This window comes from Microtus pennsylvanicus, chromosome 3 (genome assembly GCF_037038515.1).
Source record: "Microtus pennsylvanicus isolate mMicPen1 chromosome 3, mMicPen1.hap1, whole genome shotgun sequence".
In the NCBI taxonomy this organism is placed as follows: domain Eukaryota; kingdom Metazoa; phylum Chordata; class Mammalia; order Rodentia; family Cricetidae; genus Microtus; species Microtus pennsylvanicus.
In genome coordinates, this window is record NC_134581.1 from 81,978,011 (window position 1) to 82,001,928 (window position 23,918).

At 34.7% G+C, this 23,918-nt stretch overlaps 3 protein-coding genes across 3 annotated transcripts; all 3 read left to right on the top strand.

The window, feature by feature from the left end:
* The first annotated feature begins 6,370 nt into the window (after positions 1-6,370).
* LOC142847131 (olfactory receptor 8G50-like) lies at positions 6,371-7,318 on the top strand. The gene has a single exon (XM_075967860.1). The coding sequence runs from the start codon at positions 6,374-6,376 to the stop codon at positions 7,316-7,318; it is 945 nt and encodes a 314-aa protein (XP_075823975.1). The 5' UTR covers positions 6,371-6,373.
* Positions 7,319-14,493: 7,175 nt separating this feature from the next.
* Positions 14,494-15,423, top strand: LOC142846796 (olfactory receptor 8G3-like). Its single transcript, XM_075967600.1, has one exon. The coding sequence runs from the start codon at positions 14,611-14,613 to the stop codon at positions 15,421-15,423; it is 813 nt and encodes a 270-aa protein (XP_075823715.1). The 5' UTR covers positions 14,494-14,610.
* Positions 15,424-21,844: 6,421 nt separating this feature from the next.
* On the top strand, positions 21,845-22,786 carry LOC142847132 (olfactory receptor 8G3-like). Its single transcript, XM_075967861.1, has one exon. The coding sequence runs from the start codon at positions 21,983-21,985 to the stop codon at positions 22,784-22,786; it is 804 nt and encodes a 267-aa protein (XP_075823976.1). The 5' UTR covers positions 21,845-21,982.
* The last annotated feature ends 1,132 nt before the right edge of the window (positions 22,787-23,918 follow it).

Below are 23,918 nucleotides of genomic sequence, written 5' to 3' on the forward strand. Positions count from 1 at the left end.
GAGGATGTCTATTAAATACTTAGTATGATATTCTCAAAAACATAATGAAGTATTTAAAGTTTCAATAATGGATGTGAATACTAAAGACATATTCTATGACTTTTTCTAACTTAATAGGTGTATGAAACTGCTTTTATATACTTTAAAAATAAAAAAAACAGGAAGAAAATTTAGAAGCAATATAAAACAATCTACTGTCTTAGTATTTGCAATGTATTCTTTCAGAACTTAAACAATTAAAGACAAAAGGAGATGAAAGAAATAAAAAAGAATTAAAATTACTTTTGTTTGCATATGATATCATATTATATAGAAAATATCCAAAAGACACCACGAGAAAAATGCTCTAATTGAGAAACTATGTAACCAAAATGGTAAGCTACAAAACTAAATAAGAAAATTTAAGACACTTTCTTTATACAAATAACAAAAGCACCAAAAAAAAAAATTAAAGAAAGAACCCAGCTCACAGCAAGCTCAATAACAAAAATAAACAAAGGAAAAGGAGACAGAAAAAAAAAATCTAGCAGTCACTACCACCAATGAAAGTGAAAATTTTCTAGAGTAAAGTATTTAAATCCATGTGGAAATAAATTAAAGAAAAGCATTATATGTTGGAAGACCTCAAATGGCCATGAACTGCTATAGTTAGTTTAGTGATTGAGCATTCTACCAAAGTGATTTACACATTCAATGCCATATCAATCCCCATGGCATTTGTCACATAAATATAAAAACCTTCTAAAATTGATAGCAAAGTACAATAATTCCAAAAGAGTCAAAGCAATACTAATTTGTAGTAATATGGGGCGGCGGCGGGGCTACGTCCCCAACCCCAGCCACCTGCCCGGCTAGCTTTTGCCCCGAAATAATTACACGGACACTGTATTCATTTAAACACTGCTTGGCCCATTCCTATCTAGCCTCTTCTATGCTACTCTCGCACCTGGACTAGCCCATTTCTTATCATCTGTATAGCACTGGTCTTACCGGGAAGATTCTAGCCTAAGTCCATCCTGGGTCGGAGCTGGGCATGGCGTCTCTCTGAGGTGTCTGCTCCGGAGAGGAGAGCTGCGGAGTCTGAGCTCACTTCCTCTTCCTCCCAGCATTCTGTTCTGTTTACTCCACCCACCTAAGGGTGGGCCTATCCAATGGGCCTAGCAGTTTCTTTATTGCTTAGCCAATGAAATCAACAGATTGATATATGACACTCCCACATCACTAATTAAAATAAGTAATGCTAGACTGATTACCAGGCCTGTTTCTAAGTTATAACCCAGACTCAAGGAATAGGAAGTTTTCATTGTTTAAGTCAAGTTTGTGATAATTCAGACAAGTCACTTAGATAATCTTGTATTCTATAATTTACATTATTATTATTTATTTCTAACATATATTTTCTATTTTTTAATTATTTGTTTTAATATTTTATATGTCTGCTCTTTGTATTAATTGTATTAACAAACAAATCTCACATTATTAGTCTGAATTTACTGAAATAAGAATTTAGAATATAGAAATTTACACCCTATCCTTTCTAAGTATATAGAACTATTGTAGGTAACATCAGGTGAGCTATAAGATAGTCCTTATGACAAAAAATTAAAGAGTATTTTGGAGAGCAAGAAAAAGAGCAAATAGGTCTTTTTCTGAACACACTATTCGTATTTGATAGATATTTACCTTTCTAATTACTCAACCAAAAATTCTAGACTAAGTGATATTAAAGACAATTTTTCTATTTGTTATCTTTAGTGGAAATTTTTTACACATGGACATTTTTATATTTTACAGTCTTTTTTAATCTAGATAGAGTATACTGAATGTTTTTTATTCTTCTTTCATAACTAAATTCTTGTTGTTCTTGAAAACATGAAGAATTGAACTCATCTTATTCCTCCTGGGATGTCTCCTCCTAATTTTCATTATTAATCTTATTGTGACTTTTTGTACATCATTTAAAATATTTAAATTATTTCAACTTAGGTAAACAGAAAGCTGCTTTTATTAAATTATTGGGTAAATTTTAAGTAAATGTTTTTGCAAGTCCCTCATACAATCTAAGCACATTTGGTAGATGTCAGTTGGAATTCCAAAGTTCAGTTCCTTTTACTACCTTTTCCCCTTTTTTTCATTTGAGGAAACTATTTTTTTAAAATCTCATCATTTAAAATTATAGCTTGAGAATATTTTAGTGCATTTTACATACTTTTACTAAGTCTATACTTTAAAGAGAACTACCATAGGTCTTACTATATTACACAAGTGAGAACCGCTGGGAAATATTTATATTAATTCTGGATGTTGATTTCTCCAGAGACAATACTTGAGGGATGAGACTCCAGAGGGACATGATTCTCACTACTCTTTTTCTAACTAATCTCATGTTGTCTATGCCTACATATAAAATGTTTATACAAGCCAACCCTTGTAGAACAAGTGACTTTGTTATTCTGCTTTAAGGAACATTGTTTCAGGAGGTAAGTCTGTGTAATCTATCTCTCACATGTTCAAAGCTATTTCTCCTTCTTATGTAAAGGAAAAGAAAAGCACCCAACATCTAGCTGTTTGGGTAGAAGGAGTGGCATGTCTAAATTCAAGTCCTTAGCCTGTAAAATTTGTTCTAGATTCTATTGTTATTAGACATGTCTTACTTATTGCCTCTCAATATCCATTTTCATTTCAAGATCCTCACTTTCTTTTTAAAATGGAACTGATAATACTGTTTTATTAATATCTGTTTCAATTTAAAATTGTTTCTGAAATTTCATATATAAAAACTCTATATTTAGATTATTTGAAACTTTTCATTTCTCCTTAGCAACTCCTTATGCTCTCTTCCATCAACTCTCAAATTACCAACTTATTCAATAGTTATTGCTACATATATACACACTTGCTATGTATATGTCACACATAAGCATGTATACACACATACATACATACATAAACACAAGGAGTACATTGAGTGTAGCTCATATGTGTATGTTTTTAGGACTAAGCAGTTGGGAATGGATAACTATCCTGATTTGAGTTAAAATTTTCCCAATATGCTTATATATTTAAACATTTTCTTACAGCTTGATAAACTATTTTTAAAAGTTTATAAGTTGTGAGAATTTTATAAGAGAAGTTATTTTGTTAGAGGACCCATGTTACTGGGGATGGGTTTTGAAGTTTCAAAAGTTCATTCCAAACCTAGTCTCAATCCATCTATAACCAGTCTGCTGATCAGTATGTAGTTTTCTTGAATAGATTGACTCTGGTTATATAAATCACTCATGGACAACATTTATGCTCAAGAGTAGTTGGACAAAAAAATGAAAAAAAAGAGTAGTTGGACAATGTATAACAGATTTCATAAGGCTTTTTTTGTTTGTTTCAGTTTTGTATGTGTGATTTTATTTGGTTATGATTTGGTGGTTTAGTTTGAAGGGACATGGAATCATTTTATTTTCTTGATTTAGGGAAGTTTGCCATTGTATTCAGTTTTTGTTTATTTTTATTGGGAAAGAACTTAAAGTTGTGAATGTTGCTTTATTGTAATTATTTTTGTAATATATTTTATAAAAACTATTGAATAAAACACAAATCTTACCTTAACACCAACAATAATATGTTGAATGTGATAAGGATATAAGAGTAAAGCTAAAAGGAAAATTGCAACATTAACTGTGGGAACTCTACTCAATGTACTTTTCTGTAAAAGTCATGTCATCTGATATGGTACAAAACGAGCGAAGGTTTTATTTCTTAATATTCTCAAAATTATTTTTGTTGATACCATTCCCTGAGTAAGGATATTCATAATTGTGTTATGGTCTTTCAGGACCTTTCTAAATAACATATGTATTCCTGTGTCTTGTTAACCTATTTTTTTCCTTCTAGTATATAGAATCCTGAAGAGTAGATCTTCTATATTCTTTATTTTTCTATCCTGATGACCACAAAAATAATATTTAGCACTTGTAAACTTATTTTAATATTGTTCCATATTATCGACTGAAAACAATACCAGCACATAAATTCTCATTACTATTTCTTGTAAATTTCATGGAAATTTCTTATTTGCTATCATCCATATTATTGATATAATGATGTTTTAAAACAAAATTAATATGAAAATATACAAAGTATAATCCTATGAAATTATGTACCATATACATGTGTATGTGTGTGTGTTTGCATCTCAGTTTACTGATAATAAAAACAATATTTGTAATTAAATATTTTAGTATTTTCCATCTGGTTCATTCATATTTAAGATGAATTTGAGAAGGGGAGCTTAAGAAAATACATTACCTGTATTGGTACAATACAGGTATTGAGGAATGCTGCAACAAGCACAAAGGTATACAAGCATTAAGGTAACATAGAAGCATGTCTTTTGCATTTTAAAAAATAAAGTTTGCCTGAATATCAGAAAAGTAAAACAACACACTGGCCAGCCTTAAAGAAGAAGCAGCAATGACACACACCTTTAATTCCTGTAGCTATACTAGGTTGCAATAGAAACCATGTGGTAGTGTCGCATGCTCTTAATCCCAGAACTAGAGAGGTGGGAGGAGACAGCCACCACTCTTAGTCTCATTCTGAGGTTTCCTGGCAGCAGAATCATAACTTTCAGGCGGAGATCTGGGTAAGAGCCAATATCTGGTTGCTTTGCTTTTCTGTTTTTTAGGTTGTACCCCAATATCTGTCTCTAAGGTTTTTTTGTTTGTTTGGTTGGTTTTTTTTTGTGTGTGTTTTTTTAATCGTGCTTCATGGACACAAGCAGTGTTGAATAGAAGGCAATGGAATTAAGTGTGTTCTCTAGAACTGGGATGCAGGAAAAGTTAGATAAAGTCAAATTTCACTAGAATAGTTAGATCTGCCATAATTTAGAAACAGATGATGGGTCTTTTGTGCTTGAGACTAATATTTTCTGGAGCATCTTTCCAAAAGACAATACACAGTACAAGAAGCCAATGAACAGACCCAAAGAAACAGATGGTAGTGTGTCTTGGTGTGTTCTTTGGGCTGTAATAGAATACCAGAAGAATGTAATGTATTAGAACTGTATTTATCTTGTCATAAGTTTCGGAAGTTTGAAAAGCTGAATACCAAAAGCCTATATTAAGGGAAGTTCATTTTGCCCAATGGTGATAGAGTAAGCCCTGAAGGATCAGAGTAGTTCAAATGAAAGATATAAAGAAAGGACCAATGTCAGCCCCCACTAGGACCCCACTACTTTGGTAACTAACTAGTTCTCATGACAGTAATATTCAGTTTGCAACATAACCTATTCTGGCTATAATGGTTAGTCTTTTCAAATAGGCAGGATTTGGTCTTAAATTTCCAACACTCCCAATTGTGAACACATCCGGTTACATTATGTGGCTCTCAGTGTTTTTAGTAGAGGAGTACTATAGTAGAGAAAAGTCTTAAAATATCAGTAAGGTCTTCTTTCAATAAAGGTAGTTAGGCAAATAAGAAACCTCAAGACACCATATAAACGGCTGAACTTGACTTAAAAATATCAACAATTATGAAGCATTTTTCCTGATTTAACTTTGACCAAGAATGGTGACTGTTGTTATTTGTGGAAGATAAGCAATCAAAACTACTAGGTCTAAGAAAAACAAGTATCAAACAATTTTAAGATATCTCACCTGAGATCATTGATGAGTTTACAACAACATCTTCAATTATCCTGATATTTCTGCATTCTAACATTACCCTAATATACTGGTAACTACATTTAATAGCACTCTTTGACCAATTCCTGATTTTCTGTATACTCAATTATATTAACAGAGTAGTAGATGTCTTATTATCTTGATTTCTAGTCTACTGGCTTCCTAGTTTAATTTTTTGGTATTATTCTCCTAGTCAATTATCTAGAATTGTGGTAGAGAATCAGAAATTGGTAGACAATTCCATTGTTATATTTTTAATATAGAATTTCTAATTTCTTCACCAATAACTATATTTATATCTATGGATATTTTGTGGACAATGTGTTTATATTACCACAAGTAAAATTTTATAACCAAATAAGAGATGCAATAAATTAGACATGAGAAATTCTTGAACCTTCAATTCAGTGTACTAGAATGGTTTGCATATGGTAGGAAATGAGTACAAGTAGAATTAATTTTCATGATAATACTCACAAGAATGCAAATATCTGTATGATTATTTCTTCACCTGTCTTGTTCCTACAGGATTGAAATTTCTTTGATTGTTTAGAAAGAAAAAAATATGGAAGACAATTTGAGATGCCTGAAAATATTTGAAACCTATTTCAAAATTCACTGAGTTATAAGAGGATGTATACTCAAATTTTTCCATTATATAAAGTTTTCTTCTCACATAGAGTTTCCAAAAGAGAATGGAAGAAGTAAATAATACTGCTGTGGCTGAATTTGTCCTTTCTGGGTTAACTGAGAACCCAAGCCTCCAGGTGCTTCTGTTCTTCATCTTTCTAGGAGTCTATCTGGTTACAGTTGTGGGAAACATGGGCATGGTCATCTTGATTCTGTTTAGTTCTCAGCTGCACACACCCATGTATTATTTACTCAGCAGTCTGTCCTTTATTGACTGCTGTCAGTCCACTGTCATTACTCCCAAAATGCTGGTGAACTTTGTGACAAAAAAGAATGTCATCCCTTACTCAGAATGCATAGCTCAATTTTACTTTTTCTGTGTTTTTGCTGTTGCAGAATGCCACATGTTGGCTGCGATGGCATATGATCGCTATGTGGCTATCTCTAATCCTTTGCTTTACAATGTAACCATGTCCTATCAAGTCTGTTTGTGGATGGTAGCCTGGGTATATGGTATGGGCTTACTAAGTGCCACAGCTCACACTGTCTTTCTTCTAAGAGTGCTGTTCTGTAAGACTGCTATAATAAAACATTACTTCTGTGATCTTTTCCCATTACTAGAGCTCTCTTGCTCCAGTACTTTTATCAATGAAGTAGTAGCACTGTCCTTCAGTGCATTTAATATTTTAGCACCAGCTGTGACCATCCTTAGCTCTTATGTTTTCATCATTGTCAGCATTCTACACATTCAGTCCACTGGGGGAAGACGCAAGGCCTTTAGCACCTGCAGCTCCCACATATTGGCTGTTGCTCTCTTCTATGGTTCCACAGCTTTCATGTATCTTCAGCCATCATCAGTCAGCTCTGGGGGACAAGGTAAATTGTCATCTGTGTTTTATACCATTGTGGTGCCTATGTTGAATCCCATGATCTACAGCCTGAGAAATAAAGATGTCAACGTTGCCTTTAAAAAGTTACTAAAAAAGATGTTTCCTCTAAACAAAGACTAATTTGCTTTAGCAATAGAATGCTAAGTTTTCAGTTTGGAAAGAGAATTTTACAAGCAGCAGTTAATAATACTAGACATGGGGTTATTGCTAACACATGATTATTTAGAAGAAATGTACCCAAGGCAGAAATAAATTCTCACCTTCATATCTATAGTGAGCTGCTATTCTCTGGCATAACCAGAGCTCCTTCCCAGATAGCAATTATGTCATCTCCTGAAAAATTTCAAAGTTCTTGCTTTTTTTTTTCATATTTACGTATATGAACCCACTCTGTTTAGGCAAGCCTCACTTAAGTTGGGAATAAATGAGTTTAACCAATATCTTTTGGTTGTCTTATTGTTTTGGCTGTATTCATCAATTGCCATATAATTCAAATGTAATTTTCTAAGTTGTTTAGCTTAAGTAATTGGAATAAACAATGTGTAATTCTGAAAGTATATAGGACTGTATTAGTTTGGTAAGTATGCAAAAGACAGCTTCTGTCATATTTCTACCCACAAGCTGTTTACACTATCTTAAACTAGAGTGTCAATGAGAAATAGGATCCGATGACAATGCATTTATGGTTTCTGTGCCACACTCTTCACACTATTGTTTGTCTGCTCATTTCAATATATGCCTCAGTTTTAACACAGCCCTGCTTCAGATCCTGAGGCAGGGAAAAGTTATTGGTGCAATGAATTGAAGTAGTATATGACCACCAGATGTGTTTCTCACAAGTAGCCACCCTGAAATATTTCAAGATGTCTTTGTTAATGCTTTAAAAACAAGTAATTGTTTTTCATACTAACAAACAGGTTTCCCACCCTCCAACTTTAACCTAGGCAAGAACAAGTATGTCAAATATTTCCCTTTACATCAAAACATCTATTAAAGTGAAAACAATGCTTACCATTTTGTCAGCTTTGCTAAATATCAAGCCAGGTACATCCAGACCTTACAAAGCTAGAAGGTGATAAACATAGGTATACATTTTCACAAACAACAGTATTGCTCAGAACTTACATATTGACAGAAATATGGGTGAAGTACCATAAGTTGTTTGCACACAGTTAGCTTGCACTTCCTCAACTTCCCACTAACTTTATTGTCCCATCCTGTCAGCACTGAGTCAGAACAGTTCCCAATCTGGAGCGACAGTTGTTGTTTTGTGAGGAGAAGCCTCAATTCCTGAAGAATTTTAGGGGAAATGTATGAGAAAACAATGGGTTTTCCAAGAATGATCACATCTGTTCCATGCATGACTGACAAAGTTATACTAAAAACTTCCAAGCCAAGTGTATCATCATTATGAGAGAGAAGAGAAGCCTCTTGGTTCCAGCAGTATTATGTGCTGACCTGAAGTCCAGGGTTCCAATGGGTTTGCCTTACGGAGAAGCATTGGACAAATACTCTTCTACTGATCTGAAACTAGGTACCCCAGCTCCTCACACCTACAATTCTATAATTATTTGTTCTTCATGTAGAGATATGCTGTCTTTCTTTCCTACAACTCTAAGTTTGATAGTCTTTCATTGTAGCATCTATTTGTATCATTTATTGCCATGGGAAAAGGTAAAGTTGGAAAATTGTTTCCTGAGTAATGATGAGTGCCGTTCATAAAATCAATTATCAGTTGTGAATGAAAAAAGGGTACAACCAAGAAGACCTCTAACTAATGAATGTTTTTCTTCTTGTTTACTCAATTAGGTCTTTTACTATTTGAAAGAAAAAAAAATGAAATTTTACTATAAAAGTGTTTGCCTTTGTTTTATCCAAATAGATATTAGAAAAAGTTTTATGCATGTGGCAATGGCCTATCGAGTCTTTTAACATTTCCTCTTTCAAGGTGACTGTAGATATATGTCAAGTTGACAGCTAAAGCTAACTATGACAGTCTTAACAAAATGTGTTCACTGCTTTGTTCTTTTGTCTTTTAGGAAATGATATTTAGATCAACAAGAAATCTTACATTAAATTGCATAAGAGGCTAGAGATAATTGGTCAAGCAATGATTTAATTAATATAATTTCTGTGTCATTATTTTGGGGCTAAGCTACCTGGGCAGCTGGAACAAACAAGCAGCCCCTCCTTGCAGCAACTGGTGCCCATGTTGGGTGCCATTTTTTGTCTGGGTTTCTGTCCTGCTAGGTTTCTGCAATTGTTAAGTCCCAAAGAAATCACACACAGAAGTCTACATTAGTTATAAACTGATTGGCCCATTAGCTCAGGCTTCTTATTAACTCTTATTACTTATATTAGCCCATTATTCTTGTCTATGCTAGCCACGTGGTTGGCACCTTATTCGGAGAGGCAGTCACATCTTGGTTCTTCTGTGGCTGGGTCAGGACTGCAGACTAGGACTTTCTTCCCAGAATTCTCCTGTACTCATTTACCTGCCTCTACTTCCTGTTTGGTTGTCCTGCCTATACTTCCTGCATGGCTACTGGCCAATCAGCATTTATTTAAAATATAATTGACAGAAAATAGACCATTGTCCCACAGCACATGGACATCACAGAAGATAGAGCAGAAAGCTTATAAGAGACATAATATCAGGAAGTGCATTGTAAAATAGATTTTTGTAAAAATGATAGCATAATCAAGACCAACACAAAATCAAATGAATAGACTGTTTCATGAAAAGGGATAAATTTCACAGCGTTTCACAAATAAACTAAAAACTATAAGCTATTAAAACTTCAGGTTGGATAATTAGCCTCTTATAGAGATAAGGCCCTTTGCTAGTTTTTCAAGGTAGAGTGGTCTGCCCTGAAACAATAGACATAGAAATAAAGTAGACTCATCAGACTATATATATATATATATATATATATATATATATATATATATATATATATATGTATATCTGTACCTATTGGAATGACGTCACTTGAATAACACTGAGGGAAGAAAGGGAATGATGAAGGTAATTGTAACACCATTAGAGTGAAAGTATTTTAAAAACAATATAACACTAAATGCAACTTTTCAACAAATGATTTAACATGTGAAATATATTTTGTATCACACACACACACACACATATTTTCACAGTTCTTAATCATTTTTATCAGAAAAAAAGGCTTCTCAGGTCTCCTCCTGAATAAGAAATCCTTCAAGACACTACACATTAAGTTCGGTGTGCACACCTTTTGTAATTTTTACATCAGTTCAGCCTAGTGAGTTCCCTAGAACTATGGCCTACTTTTTCTCTTTTTTCTCTTCTTAGTAACTACATTTAGCAATTCCTGTAGTGTAGGTATAACAATTTCCTTAAATTTAGAATTTGGACAATATTATTAAAACACCTGGAGCTCTAATGCTACCGTTCTCATTCCTGTTTAAATCCTCAGTCTATAGAGAAGGAGGGAAAACTACTTGTCAAGGTTGTGTGCATACCACAGGGGAAATACAATCACTTATTGTTGACTTTCCCGAGAGTTGAGGAGTAGGATCAGATTCTATTGGGAACTTATTAATCATAATTTCTCCTGATAGCTATTAGTCTCTCTATCCAGCATAAAAAAAACTGTCACATATACCAGGTTTTGTAAAGCAACAAGTGACTTTGTGGGTCATCCTCATCAAAGACCAAGCAAGATTGGTCACTCAAAGAAAATTATTTTAGGCATTGTTCAAGCCCTCAAAGTCAGTTTCCCTTCAGAAGAATGGAGATGAAAAATGCAGACCTCCAAGTTTTCTGGGAAGGAGGGTAGGTCTGAAATTCAGGCTTTATCTTTGTAAGTTCATGATCTCCTGTGCTTATTTCTTTCCTAACTATACAGAGATGCACATAAACATATATGTGTATTACACAGGTGCATTTTAGGAGCAGGGCATTTTGATGAGCAGGCTTTCTTAGCCTCCCATATCTACTGCTAGGGAAAACATTAGTATGTACTGCTTGTTTATTTCTTTCACCTGCAGCAGTACAAGGGTTGGTCACAGTCCTTTTGAATGACTGTTCATTGTAGGATTCATTAAGCCATTTTCAATAGAATATGTTGCTTTTCAGAAGTGCCGCATGCAAGGCATGATATAAAACACTGTACTCAATTTACAACTTTGTGAGGAAAAGATTCTAGCATACTAAGTTACAATTATAAAAGCTGTATGTATTTGTACATGTAAGCAAGGAGTATATTTCTGGGTACAAAGAGCATTGTATTATTAATTCTGCTTCTCAATATTAAACATCTTCAGAACTGCAATTATGATATAGAATTTTTGGATAAGATTTTACAAAAAGATTCTAAATTATTTGTATTAAAATTGAGGAATGTCCACATTTCCTCTTTTGTAATCAGGTTATAAAATATATGTCAGAATAAAAGAAAATAAGAGTTCTTTGTTAACTAACAATACCAATCATTTTATAACAAAAGAAGCAGGCTGAACTATATTTGAGATATGGGAAAATATGGACTACATAAAAAAATAAAATATGAAATACTGCACTATAACAAGTATTATATATGATAGATAACTATGCTTAGGAAAAAACAAAACAAAACACAACCAACAAGTAAAAGCCTTCAAAAAGGTATTTGTAGTTGAATAAAAGATATTTCTGAGAAAAATCCCATAGAGCACATTCTAAAGAATTACTAGTGTTTATAGAATTCCACTGATAAAAATATTTAATGCACATTTCACATAGTACAGATACAGTGATTCTGCTCTTAAGAAGTTTGGGGAGTTTTACAACATATCTTGAAAATAACAATGAGTCAAGTATTTAGATATTAATGTTGTGTGCTATATGTGTTTGTGCTATGTTAGTTAGTCATCCCATCATTTATACTATTCTTCATGTGACAGGATTTTATTGACACTTGTTATGAAACCAACTGTTTCTTAGATATTAAAACTATGAATTTTTATTTTCTATAACCAATTTTATTCATTATCAAATGCCAATAAAAGTTGTGTCAGTTTTTGGAAGAATCATATATCTGATTAGGATTATCAATTAGGGTAGAATTTATTTTCCTTTATTTATTAAAATAATGTTTCGATCCTTGAGGAATTTCACATCATGCAACCCCATCCCATTCATTTTCTAATCCTTCTGTGTCTGCCCTCCACCCCGGTAGCTTCCACCCTTCAAGATGAATAAGCAAATAAATAAAAATTAAAAAAATAGAAACAACAAAATAATAAACAAGTAAACAAACAAACAAAACTCACTTTGTTCCTCTGAATTTTCCACATTTCCATAATGTATACATTTGTTATAGCAACTTCAGGAACTGAAATGTATCAAACAGTATATACCCTTTTCTCAAACAGTTTTGCTTGTAAATGTTCATTGAATTGAGCTATTTTTCTCTTAAACCATCTGGCTTCTGGTAAGCATTCAATACAGGACCCTCACCAAACCTCTCTCAGATAATCTGTTCTTGCTACAAGTCATGGAAAATCTTAGGCTATGATTCTTTATGTCTCGTCACTTCACATATTCCAAGGGTTCACAGATGGGGTTGATGATTGGGAAGATCAACTCAAACGCCTGGATGTGGGGTTTGGTGGTGGCTGAGTTGGTCATTTCAGGACTCTAATGGGGCTACCAGCTCAGCCAAGTGCCAAGGCCACCTCTCCTATGTTGGGCCAGGTCTCCAACCATAAATTGAGAGGTGAAGCCAGATCTAAGGTGCAAAGTCTGTCAAGGGGTATAGTCCTCCCAAGGCCATTGATAATCAGGGCCAGCTCTTCCAGTCCCATGCCACTGGGTACAGCTCATTCAGAAACAATTAGATAGCTTTCCTATTGAGGTAGTCAGCCATAAGGAGAGCCAGCTCTCTGTTGTCTAGGCCACCAGAGCCAGTTGTCCCATGGACTCTGGTGGTAACATGGACTTTGACATTATCATAGACCTTGACATAGGTCAATGGACCTAGATATGGCTCTTAACCACAGCCTGAACCCAGATATCACCATGGCCTCTGGTAGCATCTCAGACGACTAAGTTTAGTATGGCTCTAGGAGGTAGCAGCATAGTCCACGGCAGGCATCCCAATGGCCCTAAGTGGCAATATGGGCCATGGACATCAACACAGAGCCAAGCTGCAGTAAGGCCAAGGTAAGAGATACTATATTTGGCAGCAACACAAGGCTGGACATGTTATGGACCCAAATGCCTTGTTCCTCATTGCCCTGCTTCTTCTTGTCCACTTCACCACAGAGTGCACAAACCACTGCACTTTCTCCTTTTCTCCCATTTTTCTATCTCATATTGTTCATTGGAGTGGCACCACCCTGTGGCTGTCTTTTACCTGCAAGTTCCCAAAGCACCAGATCCTGTGACCTGGGGTTAATTTCCTAACTGAGTTTTCCCAATCCATACAGATAACTACATGCAAATTCTACAAACTATGTAATTATAAGAAGTAAACAATATAAGGCATAAAAAATACTTTATGGTAAACTCTTTTTTGTAAATTAAAAATGTAAATATTTTCTCAGGTTCTATCATTTCAATCATAAAGTCCATTTTATTTGGACCAATAAGAGTCACCAGTTTATCTGGTGGAAAACATGGCATAACTTTGAGCTATTGTGTTCATTTCCTAGTGATTGTTAAAGTCTGAAAAATATAGAAGTCTTTCATTCATTGAAAATCTAAAAAAGATAAAATTAGTATTCTCAGAAAGGCAGTAATATTCCTATCTTCAAGAGTCAGTGAGACAGTGTGGAAAAAATAGGGACTTAATTTTGGTTTGGGATTGTAATGTTAAAAATGAGTCAACATAAAAATTACTACTTTGTACATGGGTTAGTCCTATATTAAGAAGTCATAGAAAACACCTGCAAATATTCTCTACTATAGGTCAATACTACATTTAGTCACTATTCATGGTGATGATATATTTTAATATCTGAAGGAAAGACAGAATTCAAAGATAATCTTTCTTATGATATAGAAAAACAGTTAATTCGGTGTTTTAAAGATTTCTCTTATCTCTCTTGATTCTAAAACTTGTTTTTCTGTGTTATACTTTTGATCATGGGTCATTGATTGAACCACATAAAGAGTATAAAAGATCATACAGTATGTTGCCTAACCTGAGGAGGGATGAAATAATGATCTCCACATGATTTCTAAGCACATGTGCATACATGCACACCAACAGCTACCCACTCTGTGAACTTTCTCTCTTTAAATTTCTGACAGGAAAGGGGATGGTGGAAATCATTCAGTGGTAACTCTCTTCATCCTGGCTGGGCTCTCCAAACAGCCAGCTCTGCAGCTGCCCCTCTTCCTCCTCTTCTTAGGAATCTACATCATCACAGTGGTGGGCAATGTGGGCATGATCACACTGATTGGGCTCACTTCTCACCTGAAAACTCCTATGTACTATTTCCTCAGCAATCTGTCCCTCATTGACCTCTGCCATTCCACTGTAATTACCCCCAAAATGCTAGAAAATTTTGTGAAAGAGAAGAACATCATCTCCTACCCTGAATGCATGACACAGCTCTACTTTTTCTCTTTTTTTGCCATTTCGGAGTGTCACATGTTGGCTGCAATGGCATATGACCGCTATGTTGCCATCTGCAATCCTTTACTTTACAATGTCATCATGTCTCATCATCTCTGCTTCTGGCTCACAATGGGAGTTTATACTTTGGGTTTTATTGGGTCATCAGTTCACACAGGTTTCATGTTGAGACTCATTTTGTGCAAGACCAATGTGATTAACCACTACTTTTGTGATCTCTTTCCACTCTTGGAACTGTCTTGCTCCAGTACATACATCAATGAATTATTGGTCCTTTTTCTAAGTGCAATAAATATCCTCACTCCTACCTTGACCATCTTTACTTCATATATATTTATCATTGTCAGCATCCTACGCATTCGTTCAACTGAAGGCAGGACCAAAGCCTTCAGTACCTGCAGCTCCCACATCTCTGCTGTTGCTGTCTTCTTTGGTTCTGCTGCATTCATGTACTTACAGCCATCATCAGTCAGCTCCATGAACCAAGGGAAAGTATCATCTGTGTTTTATACTACTGTTGTTCCCATGCTGAACCCATTGATCTACAGCCTGAGAAATAAGGATGTCAAGTCAGCTCTTAAGAAAATTCTTGATAAAAGTATATCTTCATGTAATGATTAGAGATTTTATTGTAAATTGATATAGGCCATTGATTATCTTAGACATGTCTTTGCTTAAGTTTATTTTTTAAGGTTTGAAAATATCTATCGCACTTTTGTATATTATAGATCTCCAAAATTTACTTTGTGTCAACTATTTATGAATTTGTATTACAATAATTATATCTGAAGAAATAGAAGTAATTAAATTAAAAGGACTTTAAGTTTTAACGGAAAATTTTTTAGTAATACAATGATAGAAGAATTCCATACTAATTTATGTATATGTAAATTTTCAATGTAATTTTATACAACCAATAAAAAATTCTAATCTTTTTTAACAAATTCAATAGGGAAAATGATATCAATTATGCTAACATGTGTGGCCCCTTGCTTTCTAACACCATTATCTCCCATCTGATTTACTTGATTTTAGGAGTTTATATATAGATATTATTACATGTTAGATCATATAATCTGCATAATTAGACTTTCTTTCTAAAAATTTTCTGTGGTCAGCTACTATTTCAGAAATCACCATCCCTTTCTGAGGTTGTCTTGCCCTAGGACATCTTTCTAAAAATTCCTGAGTATCTAGTTTGCTGCATTTATTATGTTTGTCACAAATCTGACTGTCTCTATTTTGTATATATTTTTAGTTGTAAGTTTCCTTTCACTCAGTCAACTATGGGCAGAACCAATCCTCCAACAGGCACAGCTCTCACAACTTGGTATATTCATATACTTACATTCCTGATCAATAAGGTTTTTTTGAACAAGGATGTGTTTTGTCTGTGTTATACAGTTGGATTTTTACACATAACCCATTTTTATTACTTATGACTCTATAAACTGTCTATAACTCTAGTCCAGAGGATTCAAAACCTTCTGTGGACTTTTTGTGAACCAAGTTTGGATGTACGACACATACATACAAGTAAGAAAAATACACACATAAAAATAAAATCTTAAAAAAGAAAGGGTCCACAAATTCTTGCAATTGTGTGGTAAAGAATTTGTTTTTTCCCTTGGTGGGACTGTAAGCTAGTTTTCCATTGTGGAAATTCATTTGGCTTGTTCTCAGATATTTAAATATGCAGCTTTTTTGTAATATCCAACAGTACCACTCCTAAACCTATATCCAAAGATAACTGTATTTTATTCAACTCTAGAAGCAGACAGAACAATGAGATTTTCATCAAAAATTGATGGCTCCGGAAAGCAATATCTTTAAGTGTTTTTTAATCTTATTTTCTCTCTCATTTATACAGTCAAATTAGAGTTACAGAAATGTGTATATTTTGTGTTTGTGTGTATCAGCACAACTAGTGTTTTTCTCCTTATCTCTCAGGAAAAGAGTCAGTTATATTAACAAGAAGCTCCAAAAGTTAAGTATTACATCATTTCCAATCACAACCTGATATTTCATGAAATTTGTTGAAACATTGATAAGTTTGACAGATAAATATATAGAAGTCTAGAAACAAACATTCTTTAGTAAAAGAGGCAGGGAGATAGTGTTTTAGTAGACACACTTGTCAACCTAAGTAAAAGTCATGAAAAAATAAAACAGAAAATAGATTTTAGTTAAGTACAGAAATCAAAGATTTATTTTAATTAATTTATTTATTTATTAAAGATTTCTGCCTCCTCCCTGACACCACCTCACATTTCCCTCCCCCTCCCCCGATCAAGTCCCCCTCCCTCATCAGCTCAAAGAGCAATCAGGGTTCCCTGACCTGTGGGAAGTCCAAGGACCACCCACCTCCATCCAGGTCTAGTAAGGTGAGCATCCAAACTGCCTAGGCTCCCACAGAGCCAGTATGTGCAGTAGGATCAAAAACCCATTGCCATTGTTCTTCTAAGAGAAAAAATATTGGGAAGTATGTTGTGAAATTGTCTTTCCTAAAAGTGATGGCATAAACAAGACCAGAACAATAGCAAAACTAACAGACATGTGTCATTGAAGGCATAAATTTCACAGAGTTCCATACCTAAACAAAGAACTATAAGCTACAAAAGGATTATTAGCCTCTTACAGAGATAAGATCCTGTACTACCTTTTCATGGTAGACTGCTCAGTCCAAAAAAAAAGTAGATTCAGGAATAAATTCTCTCTCTCTCTCTCTCTCTCTCTCTCTCTCTCTCTCTCTCTCTCTCTCTAGAGAGAGAGAGAGGCACAAACTGGAATGATGACACTTGGGTAGGGCTGGAGGGAAGAATGGGAATTGGGAAGCTAATTATAATACCATTTCGGTGATGCTATTTTAAAAACAATATGACACTGCATGTAACTTTTCAACAAATAATTTATTACGTGAAACTTATTTTGTATCATGCACACACATATATTTTCACTGTTCCTAATTTATGTCTATCAGTACAAGGCTTCACAGGTGTCCTCCTAAATAAAAACTCCTTCAGGCCATCACAGGTTAATTTCGGTGTGCACAGCTTTAATAATTATCACATCAGTCCAGCCTAGTGAGCTCTCTAGAACTCCAGAACTAGGGCCCACTTCTCACTTTTCTCCTGCTAGTAATTAAAATTTAGCAATTCCTGTAGTGTAGGATAATTTCCTTAAATTTAGAGTTTTTAAGGACAATTTAATTAAAGTAGCTTTAGCTCTAATGAAACCTTCTTTCATTCCTGTTTGAACCCTCAGCCTAATGAGAAGGAAGGACAATTACATGGCAAGGTTGTGTTAGTACCAGCAAGGGAATATGGAGTCCTAATTGATCATTTTCCCAAGAGTCGAGGAGTAGGATCAGATTCTATTGGGAACTTATTTATCATCATTTCTCCTGATATCTCTATCCAGCAGATAAAACGCTCACATATTCTAGGCTTTGTAAAACGACAAGTGACTTTGTGTGTCTTCCTCATCAGAGATCAAGATTGGTCACTCAAAGAACATTTGTGAGTAGGCCTTGCTCAAATGCTCAAAGTCAGTTTCCTTTTAGAAGAATGGAGATGAAAAATGCAAACCTCCAAGCTGTTTGGGAAGGAGGGTAGGTCTGCAATTCAGGTTTTATATTTGTAATTTCATATTCTTCTGTGTTTATTTCTCTCCTAATCTATATAGAGATGCACATGGATAAATGTGTACTACACATGTGAGTTCTAAGAGCAGTGCTTCTTGATGAACAGGCTTCAGCAGCTTCTTCTGTCTCCTGCTGGGGAAAATCATAGCAAGCACTGCTTGTTTACCTCTTTCACCTGTAGCAGTACGAGATTTGGTCACAGATTTTTTTTTGATCGACTGTTCATTGTAAGATTCATTCAGACATTTTCAATAGAATATATTGCTTTTCAGAAGTGCCACAAGAAAGGCATGACTCAAAGCACTTAATTCAATTTATAAATTCCTGAGGAAGAGATTCTGACATACTAACTTACATTCATAAAAGCTGTATGTATGTGTACATGTAAGCAAAAGAACTATATTCCTGGGAACACAGAGCATTGTATTATTAATTCTGCTTCTCAATATTAAACATCTTTAGAACTGCAATTACAATATAGGATTTCTGAATAAGATTTTACAAAAAGATTCTAAATTAATTATTTGCATTAATATTGAGGAATGTCCATATTTCCTCTTTTGTAATCAGGTTATATGTCAGAATAAAAGAAAATAAAACTTCTTTGTTAGATAGTAATATCAATTATTTTATATAATAAGTTGCAGATTGAACTTTATTTGAAATATGGGAAATATAAAAAGCACAAAATAATAATATGTATTAAAATGCTGCACTATAAGTATTATGTATGAGGCATAGACAACTATGCTTAGGAAGAAAAAAACAAAACACAACACCTACAAGTAAAAGACTCCAAAAATGTATTTGCAGTTGAATGAAAGATATTTCTGAGAAAAATCCCTTAGAGCACATCTTAAGTGTTTATGGAGTCCCACATACATAAATATTCAATGTAAACTTAACACAATATAGATAACAATGACTCTGCTCTTAAGAAGTTTGGGGAGTTTTACAACACATCTTGAAAATAGCAATGAGTCAAGTATTTAGATATTAATGTTGTGTGCTACATGTGTTTGTGCTATGCTAGTTAGTCACCCCATCATTTATACTCTTCTTCATCTGATAGGACTTTATTGACACTCTTCATGAAGCCAACTATCCTTAGACATAAAAATTATGGAATTTTATTTTCTATAACCAATTTTATTCAATAGCAAATGCCAATACAAGTTGTGTCAGTCTTTATAAGAATCATATATCTGTTTAGGATTATCAAACAGGGTAGAATTTACTTTTCCTTTCTTTTTATTAAAATAATGTTTTATTAATGCTTTGGGAATTTCACATCATGCTACTCAATCCCATTCATTTTCTAGTTTTGCCATGTATGCGCTCCACCCCTTTAGCCTCTACCCTTCAAGATGAATAAACAAATAAATAGAAATGAATAAAACAAAGAAGCAGAAACAACAAAGTAATAAAAAACAAACAAACAAAACACATTTTGCTACTCTGAATTTTCCACATTTTCATAATGTATTCATTTGTTATAGTGAATTCAGGAGATGAAATGTATCAAGCAATATATACCCTTTTCTCAAACAGTTTTACTTGTAAAAGTTCACTGCAATGAGTTCTTCTTTACTATGCTTCTAACTTCTAATACACTCTCAAGACTGGGTCCTTACTGAAACTTCTCTTGCCCCTAGTCATGAAGATCCTGAGGCTATGGTTCCTTAGGTCCTGTCCCTTCATGTGTTTCAGGGTGTCATGATGGAGTTGATATTTGGGAAGACCAAGGCAAAACCTGGAACATATGCCTGGATGGTTACTGAGTTCATCATTCCAAGACTCCATTAGGACCACCCAGTTCAGTCAAGGGTCAGGACCACCTCTCCTATGCTCACAACATCAGGGCCAGCTCTCCAATGCACATGGTGAGGGTTGGATCCAACTCTCTAGTTGCAGAGTGTGTCGAAGGGCATAGTTCTCCCAAGTCCATGGAGAGTTGGGGCCAGATATTCTACTCCCATGCCACTGGGACTATATACTCCAGGAGGAGTTGGGTAGCTTTCCTGTTGAGGCAGTCTGCAAGAAGCAGGGTCAGCTCTCTGGTGCCTAGGACACCCGGGCCAGCTCTCCCAGGACCCCTGGAAATAACCTGGCCGTGGATACCATCAGAGATCCTGGCATAGGCCCATGAACCCAGACATGGCTCTCAATTCCAGCCTGGGTCCAGACATTATCGTGGCTTTTGCTAGCAGCTCAGGCCACTAAGTTCAGTATGGCACTAATAGGCAATAGCATGGTCCACCATTGGAGTATGAAATTCATTCAAATGTAACCTGGGCCATGGGCATCAACATAGACCCAGATGAGGTATCTGGCATCCAGCCAAGGATACCTTTGGCAGCTGCACAAATCTGGACATCACATGACTCCAAGTGCCCTGTTCCTTACTGTCCTGGTTTTCCTGTCCTCTTCTCTCCACAGTGCAGAACCAAAACCCACTACTCTATTCCTACTCTCCCGTTTTTTTCTCCACATAGTGCTCATTGTAGTGGCATCTATCCTGTGGCTGTCTTTCACCTGCAAGTTCCCAAGGCACCAGGAAATCATGATGTTTAGGGTAACTTTCTGTTTATTTTCTTAATAAACACAGATACTGTATTCAAATTCTACAAACTCTATAAATATACAAAATGACCAAAATAGAGAATAGCAAATATTTTATGTCAAAATTCCTCTTGTAATTTAATAGTGTAAATATTTCTCAGATTGTATCATTTCAATCATGAAGTCCAATTTATGCAAATCAACCAGAGTCACCAGTTTTTCTGATGGAAACCATGGCATAATTTTGAGCCATCATGTTCATTTCATAGTGACTGTTAAAGTCTGAAAAATATGAAAATCTATCATTCATTGAAAATCTAAAAGAATAAAATTGGTATTCTCAGAAAAGTGGTAATGTTCCTAACTTCAAGTTTCAGTTGGGCTGTGTGGAAAAGTCGAGACATAATTTTTATTTGGGAATTTAATGTTAAAATGGGTCAAAATAAAAATTACTAATCTGCATATGGATTATTTCCATGCTAATAAGTCATAGAAAACATTGCAAATATTCTCTATTATAGGTCAAAAGAACATTTAGTCACTATTCATGAGGCAAATGTCTTTTAAGATCTTGTGATATAGAAAAAAAAAACATTTCATAAAGTGATTTTAAGGATTTCTCTGATCTCTCTTGATTCTAAGACCTGTTTTTCTGTGTTATACATTTGTCCATGGGTCATTTATGGAACCACATAGGAATAGAAGAGATCATAGAGTATTTCATCCCACTGGGGAGGGATGAAATAATGATCTCCACATGATTTCTAAGCACACATGTGTATACATGCACACCAACAGCTACCCACTCTGTGAACTTTCTCTCTTTAAACTTCTCACAGGAAAAGGGATGCTGGAAATCATTCAGTGGTAACTCTCTTCATCCTGGCTGGGCTCTCCAAACAGCCAGCTCTGCAGCTGCCCCTCTTCCTCCTCTTCTTAGGAATCTACATCATCACAGTGGTGGGCAATGTGGGCATGATCACACTGATTGGGCTCACTTCTCACCTGAAAACTCCTATGTACTATTTCCTCAGCAATCTGTCCCTCATTGACCTTTGCTATTCCACTGTAATTACCCCCAAAATGCTGGAAAATTTTGTGAAAGAGAAGAACATCATCTCCTACCCTGAATGCATGACTCAGCTCTACTTTTTCTCTTTTTTTGCCATTTCGGAGTGTCACATGTTGGCTGCAATGGCATATGACCGCTATGTTGCCATCTGCAATCCTTTACTTTACAATGTCATCATGTCTCATCATCTCTGCTTCTGGCTCACAATGGGAGTTTATACTTTGGGTATTATTGGGTCATCAGTTCACACAGGTTTCATGTTGAGACTCATTTTGTGCAAGACCAATGTGATTAACCATTACTTTTGTGATCTCTTTCCACTCTTGGAACTGTCTTGCTCCAGCACATACATCAACGAATTATTGGTTCATTTCCTAAGTGCAATAAATATCCTCACTCCTACTTTGACCATCTTTACTTCATATATATTTATCATTGTCAGCATCCTACGCATTCGTTCAACTGAAGGCAGGACCAAAGCCTTCAGTACCTGCAGCTCCCACATCTCTGCTGTCGCTGTCTTCTTTGGTTCTCTTGCATTCATGTACTTACAGCCATCATCAGTCAGCTCCATGAACCAAGGGAAAGTATCATCTATGTTTTATACTACTGTTGTTCCCATGCTGAACCCATTGATCTACAGCCTGAGAAATAAGGATGTCAAGTTAGCTCTTAAGAAAATTCTTGATAGAAGTGTACATTCATGAAATGATTAGATATTTTATTGTAAATTGAGATAGGCCATTGATTATCTTAGACATGTCTTTGCTTAAGTTTATTTTTTAATAATAATATTTTTGAAAATATCTACCACACTTTTATATATTATAATCTCCAGAATTCACTTTGTGTCAACCTTTTATGAATTTGTATTGCAGTAATTACACCTGAAGAAATATAAGTAATTAAATTAAAAGAATTTTGAGTTTTAACGGACATTATTTTAGTAATACAATGATAGAAGAATTCCACACTAATTTATGTATATGCAAATTTTAATATAGTTTTATACAACCCATACCAAATTCTAATCTTTATTAACAAATTCAATAGGGAAAATAATATCTATTATGTTAACATCTGTGGCTTATTACTTTTCAATATTTTTATGTCCCTTCTGATTTATTTGATTTTAATAGCTCATGTATAGGTATGGTTGATTACACTTTAGATCATAAGGTATATATAATTAGAACTTTTTCAGAAAATTTATTGTGTTCATTCCCTAATTCAAAGATCATCATCCCTTTCCGAAATTGTCTTATTTGAGGACATTTTTCAATGAATTGTTAAGTACCTAGTTTGCTATATTTAACACATTTGTCACAAACCTGACCCACTCTAGCTGGTTTATAGTTTCAGTTTTAAAGTTTCTCTTCACTTGGTCAACTATAGGCAGATGTATAAACTCCACCAGGCACAACTCTCACATTTGGTATATTCATATACTTACATTCATGATCAATCAGTTTGTTTGAACAAGGATAGGTTTTGTCTGTTTTGTACACTTGGCTTTTAACACATAATCCACTTTAATTATGTATGAATTTATAAATTGTCTGTAACTCTAGTCCAGAGGATCAAAGCTTCTCTTGTGGACTTTTTGTGCACCAAGTTTGGATGTAAGCCATATACATACAAATAATAAAAATACTCAGCACACATAAAATTAAATAAATAAGAAAGAGTCTACAAATACTTGGAACTGTGAGGTAAAGATGAACTCTTATTCACCCTGGTTGGACTAAGCTAGTTCAGCCATTGTGAAACATATTTGTCTAACTTTTTCAGATATTTAAAAATATAGCTTTTTTGGTAAGATCCGACGGTACCAGTCTT